Here is a 13,296-nt window from a genome sequence, read left to right as displayed (position 1 = left end):
TCCCTGAAACAGGGGTAGGAACAGGGGTAGAGATGAATCCTCCGAAGAAAAATACGGATACAGTTGTGGGTTGAATTGTAGCCCTCAAAATTCCTGTATTGAAGCCCTAAGCTGCAATGAGACTGTATTTGGAAACAGTCTTTAAAGAGGTGATTAAGGTTGAATGTCATAAGGGTGAACCCTAATCTAATATGACTGGGATCCTTATAAGAGGGAGCGTCACCAGGACGTGCATAAGCACAAAGGAAGGGCCATGTGAGAACAGCAAGAAGGCAACCATCTGTAAGCCAAGGAGATGGAGCCTCGGAAGGAACCAACCCAGGTGGCACTTTGATCTTGTACTGCCAACTCCAGAACTGTGAGCAAATAAATGTCCAGCCTGTGGTATTTTTGTAATGGCAGCACTAGGAGACTAATACAGTGGGTGGGAAGAGGATAGCAAGGAGGTTGTATGAACATCCAGTAAGTGACATTAGGTTTTCTGCGTGCTTGACCTTCTGCAGGTTGAATAAGACACTGTTGTTAACCTCAAGGAATGCGTCATGTAGTTGGGGAGATGACAGTCTACACTAAGACCTAGCACTCATTACAATGAGTATTTCCCAGAATTCTCTGAGAGCACAAAGAATGAGGACCTAATTCAGCCTTGGTGGTGAGGGGTGGTGCAGGGAAACCAAGGAAGGCTTCCTAGAGGAGGTGTCACCTGCCCTGAGCCTAGAAGATAACAAAGAGTTGTGTGAGGGCAGCCAGATGACTCAGTTGGTTAGAGCGTGAGCTCTGAACAACAGGGTTGCTGGTTTGATTCCCATATGGGCCAGTGAGCTGTGCCCTCCACAACTAGATTGAAAACAATGAGCTGCCACTGAGCTTCCAGAGGGGCTGCTGGATGGCTCAGTTGGTTAGAGAGCGAGCTCTCAACAAGGTTGCTGGTTCAATTCCTGCATGGGATGGTGGGCTGTGCCCCTGCAACTAAGATTGAAAACGGCGACTGGACTTGGAGCTGAGCTGCGCCCTCCACAGCTAGATTGAAGGACAACGACTTGGAGCTGATGGGCCCTGGAGAAACACTCTGTTCCCCAATAAAATTAAAAAAAAAAAAAAGAGTTGGGTGAAAGAACAGAAAAGGCAGAGTAGGAAAAGAGAGTGATTTATGTAAAGTTAGTGTGGAAATAAAGACCACCCAAATGAGAGCAAACACAAAAGCCATTTACTTAGAGCTTGCTACAGCAAGGGGGTCAGCCACCACTACTAAACTTACATTTGGCAGAGTCTCAAAGGCAGAGAGGGGCGGTGACAAGCTCTATAGTGAAAAAAGGAAAAATATCAGGTATGCTCAGACTGACGTAGCAGTTGGAGGCATCCTATGTGATTGCTTTGGGGAGCAGATTTGTCTTTCCCTGATTGGTCTTGAGTTGGGAGTGCTGGTATAAAACATAGGGCAGCTTGTAGGCACTGACCAAGCCTGACCATTCTGGGCTGGTTGCTATAGCGGTTGTGAGTCAGGCTTTTATTGTCATATACGGTATGGCCGTCGTCTGTATAGTCATCTCTCAGTGGGGTGGGTGAAAAGCCAGGACTATTCATGAAACTAAAAATTCCGTATAACTGAGAGTGAGAGAACAGGGTTGGGGAAAGATGAGACCGGGCGGGTAGGCCCTGATCAGGGAGGTCTTTCCGAGTGTGTTTTAGGAGACACTTAAAGGAGAAAAACCGCTGTGGTGGGGGATGGGAGGGGGTGTCGAGCCAGAGCCAGGGAGGGTTGTGAAGAATCCCAAGGAGCCACCTGAACCTGGAGAGCTCAATGCAAACACCCTCCTGGGGAAGCCGGACGGTTCTCCCAGTCCGCACCTGTAGCCTCAGCCCGGTGTGCACTTCCTCATACCCTGCCTTGCTGTTGCACCCGTGCATGATTGCCATGGGGTACAGTTAGACTGTTGCTCAAGGATTTTCAGTTCCTTGTTTTACTAATAGAATCCTTTCTTCAAAATAAAACCTAAAACCTTATGCAAAACCTCAGTGTAAAACCAGTGACTGTGAAGCAGCTCTGGTGAGACTGGGGTAGAGGGGCCTGAGTCCCACCCTCTCCTTCCCCAAACCCACCCTCTTGGAGAAGGCTCCTGAGGTACTTCCTAGAAGCCATCGGGCTCCTGTGGACCCAGTGTGAAAACGCAGCACTAAAACACTTCTTTAGAAGTCTGCCAGCTCCGTCCTTGTCACCCTGAGCACTGTGTGGAACTCCAGGGTGGCCCTGAGGCTGCTGCACTGAGTGACTTCACTGACACTGGTGATGTTTCTGGGTTTGGAAGCTGAGGGGCTGGCCTTGCGTAGCTGAGGAGGCTGTGGAGCCTCCTAAAGTGTCTCCCTGCTTCCACTGTTGCCCATCTCCATCCCCCCCTCCACAGATCAGTCAGTGTCCTTTATAAACCCACCTCATCAGCTCACTCCACCACTCACAAGTCAACTTGGCATATAATTTAAACTCCTCACTTTGTCCTCAAAGCCCTGCATGAATCCTCCCTTGCCGCCCTCTGATCGTGACTCATTCCCTTCTTCACTGCGAGCCCTCAAAGCTCCAGCCACTCTGGCTTCTTTCAGTCCTTCACTTGTTCCGCTCTGCTTTCTGCCACACCGCCTCTGCACAGGGATTTCTCCGCCGGCCGTTTTTCTGACCCTCTTTACAAGGTTAGCTCCCTCCTGCCATTTAGGTCTTGGTCAAGTATCACCTTCTCAAAGGCCTTCCTTGACCACTCACTTCCCTGTATCACATCACCCTACTGTGGTTTTTAAAAACTAGATTTCATTTTTTAGAGCACTCTTAGACTCACAGCAAAACTGAAGGGAAGGAAGATACGGAGATTTCCCGTGTCCTCCTGCACCCACACATGCACAGCCATGATCAACATCCCCACCCGAGGGGTGTCCTTGTGACGCTGACGGACCTGCCTTCACACGTCCTTATCAGCCAGAGGCATCGTTTACATTAGGGCTTGCCCTTGGTGCTGTACACGCCATAGGTTTGGACAAATATACAAGGACATGTATCCATCATAGAATCATATAGAAGTTTCACTGCCCTAAACATTTCCATGCTCTGCCTATTCCTCCCTCCCCCGCCCCTGGCAACCACTGCATTTTTTATTGTCTCCATAGTTTTGCCTTTTCCAGAATGTCATACAGTTAGAATCATACAGAATGTAGCCTTTTTAGATCACTTCTTTCACTTAGTAATATGCATTTAAGGTTCCTCCGTGTCTTTTCATGGCTTGATAACTCTTTTTAGTGCTGAATAATATTTCACTGTCTGGATGTACTACAGTTTGTTTATCTATTCACCTACTAAAGGACATTCTGGTTGCTTCCAGATTTCAGTAATTATGAATAAGGCTGTTGTAAACACCCATGTGTGGGTGGATTGTGTGTTCTTTGCACCTGTTGCTGCCTGGGTTTTTTTGTTCAACATTTATTTCCTGTCTTCCCCGCTAGCACGTGAGCTCCATGACAGCAGAGAAACCTCACTTGTCCCTGTGTGTGTTCTCTAGACCAGTGCCTGCTGCCAGGTCTGTTTAGTCAGTGACTGATATGCTGACTGCCACCCCAAAGTCCAAAGCGGGTTCTGCACCAGGGGACGTAGAGCTGCCAGATGAGCCCTCTCAGCACCACCAGTCTTTTCTCCCTGTCACTTCCGATGTGTTGTGACCACCAGAACCGCCTGCCCAAAATGGGGCTGTGGGAATGTGGGGAGCTCCCGACGGCAACAGCTTGCGGGAGCTGTGTGCCTCTCGTCCATCTGCCAGGAAAGCTTGTAGAATCAACACCAGAGGCCCCCCAATCTGGGGAAAGAAAGCAAACCAGGGCCCAGAAAAAAGGAAAAACAGACTGTGATTGTGGATGGCTCATTATTGTTACGACTTGCTGCTGTTACTGGTAATGTCACGGAGGTAGCCAGAACGCTCACTGAGTGGGCAGATCCACTCAGTGGCAGCAGCTGGCACCTAGTAAGCCCTTTACTCTGCGCCCACGCTTTCCTACGTGCTTGCTGTCGGACCCGTGAACTAAGTCGTCACAGCCGTCCTCTGCAGGAGCTGCTGTGTCATCCGTGGTGCTCAGGTGAGAAAGGCAGAGCTCCAAGGCTTCAGTGCTTGCGCGTGGTCCCCACCTTGTAAGCAGGGAGCAGACGCAAACCCTGCGGCTCAGCCCAGCTCTCAGGCTCAACTGAACGGCCGTCCCCCCAGCGGTTGATCATCACCCAACTCACATGTGCTTCTCTGGGCCCCTCGCGGACACTGCGTTCAGCTCTCCCACAGGCTTGCAGACTTCAAGGCCTTGCGTTCAGGGAGGTTGTCTAAGTGTGAGCAGCATCCCCATGTAGGACAACAGAGGCTCAGTGGCATTCAAATGAAAAAAATCCCTTTTTAATCTGCAGGCCTGATTTGGTCCCTGCCTAGAAGTTTGAGGGTCCAGGGATCTGTGTATTAAAATCCTGCCCAGGTGATTCTGATAAGCATCCAGTTTCCTTCCTGTGTGGGCACATTGACAGCAACACCCCGGGCCAAATGTCACTTGGATTCATTATGAAACAGTAAGCTCACTACTTCACATGGCAGAACATTTCATTCATGACTCCATTCTCTCTCTCTCTCTCTCTCTCTCTCTCTCTCTCTCTTTCTCTCTCTCTTTCTCTCTCTCTCTCTTCTTTTCACACAAGAGGTTGGGGAGGGGACCTGAGATATATAAGAAGTGAATTAATCATATTCCCCAGTTCATAGTACACCATCAGTCCACACAAGACTTCTCTTGGTTTTATGTATTTTTGTTTTTTCCTCACTCTCTTCCCACAGCAATAGGCCCCCTCTGATGTATTTTATATTCTTACAGTCCACCTCTTACCTATTTGGTTCGATATAAAAGGATCCTTCAAACGCAGTGTATTGCTGGCGTGTGTGGGTAGTGTTTCATTGTTATGAATGGCATTGTAGGGTGGCTGCTTTGATTAGATGATTCTTCCCTAAATCTCAGGGGAGCTCCTGCCTCTCTGGAACTTCAACCTATTGGGTCCTAGTTTTGCCCTCGTTGCGCTCGTTGAGCTAAACAGAAAACTTCCCCACCCTCGTCCCGCATCCAAGACAGTCATCATGGCCCCGCTCTTCTGCAGCCTTGACCCGCCCTCTCACGGGAGATGGGATTTTCCTTATTCTTCCCAGGATGCTCCCTAGTCAGATGGCCTTCCCCTTGAAGGGCTTTGTCCACCCCCACACACACTGGATGGTGTACTTGTCTATCCCTAGTGACAATCTCTTGTTGCTGGAAGGACCAGAAGAGAAACCTAGTGTTTCTTATGTGGCCTGGCCATACAGCATACTAGTGCAAGAACTGAGATTTGATTGGAAGCGTGAATTTAATTGCTCTGGGTTAGAAGCCCCTCCCCGTACCCCTTTCTCCCTAGTTATCAGGACAGAGGACCTGTACGCCTTGGTGATGTGGGGTACCTTCAGGCAGGGCACCACGGCCCTCACTCTGCGTTGGGTTCTTTGTGCACAGCCCTAGAACCCCCCATGTCCAGACAGCTCCCCTTCCTTTGACTTGAATGGAAATTTCCTCAAACTGTACAGGAAGGATTGGGAGCCATGTGCAGGGCAGGTGGAGTGGACCTGCCTTGGGAAGTTGAGGGTGCCCAGCTTCCCTCCTGTGGAATAACCCACCCTCCTCGTCCTCTGCTCTTTTATCTTTATGAGCACATTTTAGAGACCAATGTTATATATTTCTGTTATTGAGGTAAAATTCACATATCATAAAATTAACCATTTTAAAAGTGACCGATTCAGGAGCATTTAGTGTGCTCACAGTGTGTGCAGCCATCACCTCTCTCCAGCCCCAAACGTTATCATCACCCCAAAAGGAAACCTTGTACTGGAAAGCAGCTACTCCCCGCTCCTCTCTGCCTCTGGTAACCACCAGTCTGTGTTCTGTCTCTATGGATTTACCTATTTTGGATATTTCATATAAATGGGATCATTCATTCCATTTTGTGTCTGACTTCTCTCATGAGCATAGTGTTCTCAGGTTTCGTCTGTATTGTAGCATGTATCCATCAGCATTTCATTCTTTTTGGTGGCTGATATTTCATGGTACATATGCACTGCAATTTGTTCACTCATTCTTCCATTGATGCATATTTGTGCTGTTTCCACCTTTTGGCAGGTGTGAATGATGCTGCTATGAACATGTGTGTACATGTACTTATTTGAGAACCTGTTTTTAACTCTTTGGGGCATATAGCTAAGCGTAGAAATACAGAGGGTCATATGGTAATTCCTATGTTTAATGTTTTTTGGTTTTTTTTTGGGGGGGGGAACTGCCAAAATATACATTTCCTGAAATAGCAGCTTTATTCTGAAACTTTCCTGCATATTGAGAGGCAGGGAAATTGGGTGGAAAAACCCTGGGCTAGATGTCAGGAGACGTGGGTTCTTTTCCCAGCTTTCCCAATAATCAGCCTTGTGACCTTGAGCAAATCACTTCCCTTTCCTGGGCTCCTGTTTCCTCATCTGGAAAGTAAGGGGATTGCAGAAAGCTAAATAATCCTTAAATTCTCTTCCTCTTTTAAGATTTTATTGGGAGGAAAAATGGGTTCCAGAGAGAGTTGTCAAACAGCTAAATGTAATTATCTCTAGTTCTTTTTCTACTTTGTTTTTAAATTGTGAGTTAAAAACACTCCAAATAATTGGGCTATTTTTCTGCCAATGTGCTTCTAGTTAATGATTAGCTTCTGGCTTCCTTTTTCCATCAAGATTCCCAGAATAAGGTATTCTTCTCTTTCCCATCAGTCCAACTGCTGGGCAGCTCCTTAGCAAAACATGGCAGTCATGGCGCCAATGTTGGAGGCATGCCCACTGTCTTTTCTGAAGGAATGCTGAGCCTTCCCAGTGAGCTGGTTCTCAGCGCTAAGGTTTCAGCTAGGTAACCTGAGTCTGGTCTTTGGTGATGTAGGAGGCAGCAGACTTTCTGAGACAGTGTAAGGACCATCTTAGAGAGTTAGGAGGGAAAACCAAAGACCTCCTGTGGTACCTTCTAGCCAGATGGTCCCTCCTCGGGAGATTTTCTACTTTCTTAACCCTGGCCGGAGTGCAGTACCTGTGTAGGAAGGGAGGTGTTTCCTCCACCAGTTGGTAGCCATCACACACAGTGTGCTGCCCAGGTCCAAACCATGTGCTGTTCTGTACCACCTGGTGGTTTTCTGGGGGAAACATGAGGTTTAAAAATAACATGTGATCCAGCTGGTGTATTTCATACGTCAGTCATTCACTTGTTCATTTTTCATCCACCCATCACGTATTTTTGAGTGCCTGCTATGTTTTAGGCACTATGTTAGAGTCTAGGAATATCCAAGACAAGGCACCTCCCTTTACAGAGCCTTCCTTTTTACAGGGGATGTAGAGTGGCTTTTGGAATGAATACAAAGTGACAAGTGCTATTATAATAGGGAGGCATAAATTATGTTCAGGAACACAGACACGTAAGTCATACTTGGAAAATCCTAATGAGGGCAGATTCAAAGAGTATTCTAGACCGATGCTAATCTGTGCAGAAGTCAGCAGGACAGAGCGTTGATGCACAGAGAGACCCGGTAGAAGCTCCAAATGGGCTGAACACACAACACACGGGAGGGGGATGAGAGATGAGATTGCGGAGGGGGCTGCGTCTTGCAGGGCCTCTGAGCCGTGTCAAGGACTGTGGCTTTCACTTTCAGGCAGTAATGAGCCATGAGTTTGACCAGGGGAATGGCGTAGTATTTATATTTGCACTTTAGAAATAACCACTATGGTTATGGGTGGAGAATAAGTCAGAGGGGCAAGAGTAGAAGTGGGGAGATCACTTAGGAAGCTGCTGCAGTAACTGGCATGAAACGATAATGACCAAAATCAAGGTGGAAGCAATGGGAAGAGAGACAAGTGGATGGAGTCCACAAATATACCTGAGGTTGGGGACTGGTGTTGAGCCCAGCTTCCAGGAAAGAAACTGCTGCAGTCTGAGTCCGAATCCTTAGTTTGGCCTGCATCCCGGCACTGGGGAGGTACCTCTTCCTCCAGGTCTTCAGAAGCATGACCTTGTCTCCCAGAAGCCCTGGAGCCCTGCTCCTCTCTCAACACCCTCAGTCAGGGTAGGTGGGAGATGGCGGGTATACAGGTGAGAACAGGCTTCAAGATGCTGACGAAACAGGAACAGAACATTGTGTCCATTTTAATAGGTGGCTGTTAGTCCCAGAAAGCTGGAAGAATTCTGGGGAAACCTCCTCCTGCCATCCTCTGGACTTGGCCCCATGGTGGAACAGCAAACTGGAACAATTTTTTAGACTCCATGTTTCTTAAAGCTCTTTGAGCGTCAGCTGTAGGCCATTTTGTTCTTCTGTCTCAGGAGGAGGGGAAAAGGGCTTGTCTCTTAAGGATCCATTCCAGGCTCCTTGGACCACCATTTTTAATCCTTCCTCCTGTAGGCCCTGGAATGATTTCTTGTGTTTGAGGATGTAAACACTGGGCTGTCATAATGTCGCTCATTCTACCAACCCCTTAGAATCCCCTCCTGAGCCATCGTCTCAGCCCTGCCATCATCTCTAAAGGGACAGCATCAGGGACTGCACAAAGTATCTGCAGGAATCATTCGTTTTAAAAAAAACAAGTCCTTTGGGCAGCGAAGTTTCACCTGTCTAACTCCTGGTCCCCAGTGCTGCCGCCTTCACCCTGGCCCCGCTCCCTGGATCAGAGGACATCAGTGTGATCTTGTCGCGATGCTCCTATCCCAAACACACTCAAACCCAGATCCACTCAGCACATATGGTTCAGAGAAGCTGTGAGATCCATGTGTTTATTACTGGCCCAGTGTGTGGCCTCTTCTAAGTGCTGGGCCTGTGGACCAGTGTTTGTTTTCATGACTGTTCTGTGCAGAGTTGCCCTTCCTTCTAGAACACTGGTTCTTAACTGCGGGTGACTTTGTCCGCCAGGGAACAGCTGGCAATATCTTGAGACATTTTCGACTGGGGACAGAAGTGGACTCTGCTGGCATCTAGTGGGTAGAGGCCAGGGATGCGGCTTCGAATCCTAAAATACCCAGGACTGTTTCCCACACTAAAAATTGATGGCTCCCAAATGTCAATAGTGCAAAGTTAAGAAACCGTGTTTTAGAACATCAGTCTCTGACCAAGGGGACCCTTGCTTGCATCCTTTCAGCCCTGTAGGATTGCTAGGACAAGCCACGAGTTCAAGAATAACACTTGTATTTCTTTCCACAGCTGAACTCTGTCCAGGAGGCCGAGTTAGAGCGGCTGGAGGCAGCAAGACCCCGCCGGCCAGGGAGCAGGGAGCGGGGCCCAGTGCTAAGGATGGCCAGGCTGCAGCCACCACCCTGGGTCCACGCAGCCTTCCTCCTCTGCTGCCTTGGCCTTGGCAGGGCCATCGAGATTCCGATGGATCGTGAGTTTGCTCAGTCCTCTTTTATTTTCCTGATTTGGGGCAGCAGAGTTGGAGGGCAGGGGAGAGTTAAGACCAGCTTTCGAAGAAGGTTCAGGGAGGGGAAACAGTAGGTTCTAGATCAGAGCTGGGTTTCCCAAAGAACGGAAACGAGCATGCTCATGTTTGAGAATGTGAGATTGTGAGTCTGCAGCGCCGTCTGTCAGGGCTGTGGCTGTGATGCTTCGGCTGCCTGGAGCCTGCTGAGCAGCGCCAGAGGTGGCAGAGTTTGGAAGTCTGAGTGTCCTCTGGTCTGATTTGCCCATCAAAATGGAGTTTCCGGGGACCAAAGGAGCAGACAGTTCTTATTTGCCTTTCTAATACCTGAGCTGGACCCGTCAGGCCCTTGTCTGGACTGATCGGGAGGACAGATGGCCTGGGGAAGGCTGGGAAGGGGATTGTTTTGCAAAAGACTGGCTACATGAGACGTTAAAATAGGGCCCATTATAATGCCACCGTGGGAGAGCCAGGCACTGATGCCTGGTGTTTTCAACTCCCGTGGTAAAGCTGAAAAGTGAAATCGATGTCATTCTGTTTCCCATGGGAGGGGCATTCTTCGGCCATCAGAATCATAAAGTAAGGGGCTTGGACTGCTGATCTAAGAGCATGTCTCCACCAGCGTATCTGTGGTTACATTCATAATGGCCCACTGACTGGCAGCATTTAGAAGTGCGTCACCTTTGCCACGATTCTGACACTTCTATCAGGGTGTCTTACATCCCAGTGCTAAGGTGGGAGCACCCCACATCGTCCCCGTTTCCTGATTTCAGGAATACATGAGACCCACATGATGCCAATGTTGACTTGTCTCCAGGTGACAGACGTCTAGGGAGGGAAAGGAGAGTGATACGGCCTCCAAGTCATCCCCACTGAGCTCTCCAAAGCCAGACCGTGGGCCCTGGAGTTAGCAAAGCTTGGAGAAGAGCTGCAGGTGTCTCATCCCCTCCCACCCCACTTCACCAATAATAGCTACCCCAGAGGAGTGGGCACTTCTGGATGAGATAAGGCCAGGAGAAACTATAGGGTAAACCCGGAGCAAGATGGGCAAGGCCTCTGCTGCCCTACCAGTAGCCCCAATGTGTTTGCGCTTGCATATACATGCGCATACGCTCAGGGAGTGGAGACGGGAGTTGTAAAAGGAGCTATTCCGTGGAGACCATCTGCACTGCTGGCTCAAGGAGAATTTCTCATTAACAGTCCCAGGCAGACAATCTAATGAGGAACATGATAAGGCCCTCTCTGTCTCGGGAGGAGGGAGGTGCAGAGGAAATTGGGTTATCCAGGAAGTGCTGAAGGCTCATTTCTCTTCTGCTGCTTCTCACTCACGCACCTGCCACTTTGATCCCCGAGGCTAGTGGGTGAGGAGTTCCTGCAAGGTGAACTATAAATAGATGGCTTTGACATCTCTGCTAGGAATATGGATTTCTAAAGCTGCACCAGGCAGGTGACTGAGCAGTCACTCTCTCCAAAGTACCACCCGTGGAGCACAGAGCTTCCAGTGCCCTGACCACCCCACCACCATCTCCCCTGAGGAAAGCCTGGAGGATCCACCCTTCCTGCGTTGTTGTGTTCATGGAAACCCAGGTCCTTGCTTGGTCAGGGTCACACAGCAAGTGGGTGATGGAGTTGCGAGAAGAACCCAGGTCTCTTGATGACTCCCAGTCTGGTGCCCCACATGCCCCACGGAGACCTCTGGTGAACCTGCCTCCCTTTAGTTCTTAGAACTCCCCGGAGTAGCAGCTGTGTGTGCCTGGCAGAGAGCTAAGTGCTTTACAGGCTTTGTTTCCTGTGATTCTCACAGCTAATCCTCAAAGTACGTATTGTCCTTAGCTGACAGATTAGAAACTGAGGTGCAGACAAATAAAGTCGTTTCTCCAGCTCACAAGTGGCAGGCCAGCATGTGACCACATCACTTCTCTGAATGAGGAGATGAGTCCTTCGAGACACCATTCCAGTGCCCCGGGGTGTGATAGGACAGGAAACTCACGCTGCCCATGCACCTCCCTGGTTGCTGCAGGCACAATGGCCATGGCTGTGTCTCCAGAATGAGTCTACAAAAGCTGAACTCAAGACAAGAGAAAGGCAAGCTCTCCAGAAAGGGCCCAGGAAGAAGTCCTCTACAGCCTGGGTTCTCCCTCCTGCTGGGCCCGTCCTTCCTTCTCACCCTGGGCTGAGACCCAGTGGAAGGGCTTGGGAAAGATCAGGCATTCCTTCTTTCCCCGGCTTCATTGAGATATTACTGACATATAACATATGTAAGTTTAAGGTATGCAACTTGATGATTTGCTACATGTGTCTATTACAAAATGATGACCGCAGTAGGGTTAGTTAACACATCCGTCCCCTCACATGATTACCTTTTTGTGTGTAAGGTCTGCTTACACAGATAACTTGTAAGGTCTACTCTCTTAAGAACTGTCAAGTATAGTTGTTATAATATGGTACAGGCATAACTTGTTTTACTGTACTTCACTTTGTTATACTTTACAGATACTGTTTTTTACAAATTGAAGGTTTGTGGCAACCCTGCCTTGAGCAAGTCTGTCAGAGCCTTTTTTCCAACAGCGTTTGCTCACTTTGTGTCTCTGTGTCACACTTTGGTAATCCTTGCAAGATTTAAAAATTTTTCATTATCGTTATATTTGTTATAGTGATCTGTGATCAGTGATCTTTGATGTTACTATTGCAGTTATTTTGGGGCCCCCACAAATCACGCCCATATAATACAGCAGACTTAATCGATAAATGTGTGTGTTCTGACTGCTCCACTGACCGGCAGTTCCTCCTCTCTCTCTCCCTCTCCTCAGGGCCTCCCTGTTCCCTGAGACACAACAATAGTGAAATTAGGCGAACTAATAACCCTACATGACCTCTAAGTGTTCAAGTGAAAGGAAGAGTTGTACATTTCTCACTTTAAATCAAAAGCTAGAAGTGATTAAGCTTAGCAAGGAAAGCACATCTAAAAAAGCAAGACAGGCCAAAAGCTAGCCCTCTTGTGCCAAACAGTCAGCCAAGTTGTGAACGCAAAGGAAAAGTTCTTGAAGGAAACTAAAAGTGCTACTCCAGTGAACACACAAATGATAAGAAAGCAAAACGGCCTTATTGTCGATATTGGGAAAGTTTTAGTGGTCTGGATAGAAGATCAAACCAGCCACAGCATTCCCTTAAGTCAAAGCCTAATCCAGAGCAAGGCCCTAAGTCTCTTCGATTCTATGAAGGCTGAGAGGTGAGGAAGCTGTGGAAGAAAAGTGTGAAGCTGGCAGAGGTTGGCTCATGAGGTTAAGGAAAGAAGCCGTCTCCATAACATAAAAGTGCAGCAAATGCTGGTGTAGATGCTGCAGCCAGTTATCCACAAGATCCAGCTAAGATAATTAAAGAGGATGCTGCACTAAACCACAGATTTTCAATGTAGACAAATCAGCCTTATATTGGAAGAAGATGCCACCTAGGGCTTTTATAGCGAGAGAGGAGTAGTCAGTGCCTGGCTTCAAAGCTTCAAAGGACAGGCTGACTCTCTTGTTAGGAGCTAATGCAGCTGGTGACTTTAAGTTGGAGCCCGTGCTCATTTACCATCTGAAAATCCTAGGGCCTTTAAGAATTATGCTAAATCTTCTCCGCCTGTGCTCTATAAATGGAACAACAAAGCCTAGATGACATCACATCTGTTTATAATATGGTTTACTGATTATTTTAAACCCACAGTTGAGACCTACTGCTCAGAAAAAAAGATTCCTTTCAAAATATTACTGCTCAGTGACAATGCACCTGGTCACCCAAGAACTCTGATGGAGAAGTA

At 48.2% G+C, this 13,296-nt stretch overlaps 1 protein-coding gene across 27 annotated transcripts in view; it reads left to right on the top strand.

The window, feature by feature from the left end:
- NFASC (neurofascin) overlaps window positions 1–13,296 on the top strand; it is a 177,347-nt gene that overhangs the window by 93,283 nt on the left and 70,768 nt on the right. For all 27 annotated transcript variants that reach the window (XR_012492907.1, XR_012492906.1, XR_012492909.1 and 24 more), the window contains one exon: window positions 9,284–9,464. Coding sequence is in view for 23 of the 27 variants with exons in the window: in XM_019711426.2 (XP_019566985.2) it covers window positions 9,284–9,464 (181 nt within the window). In the remaining 4 variants the exon portion in view is untranslated. The remainder of the gene's footprint in view (window positions 1–9,283; window positions 9,465–13,296) is intronic.

This window comes from Rhinolophus sinicus, linkage group LG17 (genome assembly GCF_036562045.2).
Source record: "Rhinolophus sinicus isolate RSC01 linkage group LG17, ASM3656204v1, whole genome shotgun sequence".
NCBI classification, from domain to species: Eukaryota; Metazoa; Chordata; class Mammalia; order Chiroptera; family Rhinolophidae; genus Rhinolophus; species Rhinolophus sinicus.
The sequence above is the reverse complement of the archived record's forward strand: the minus strand, read 5'-3'. Positions and strand labels throughout refer to the sequence as shown.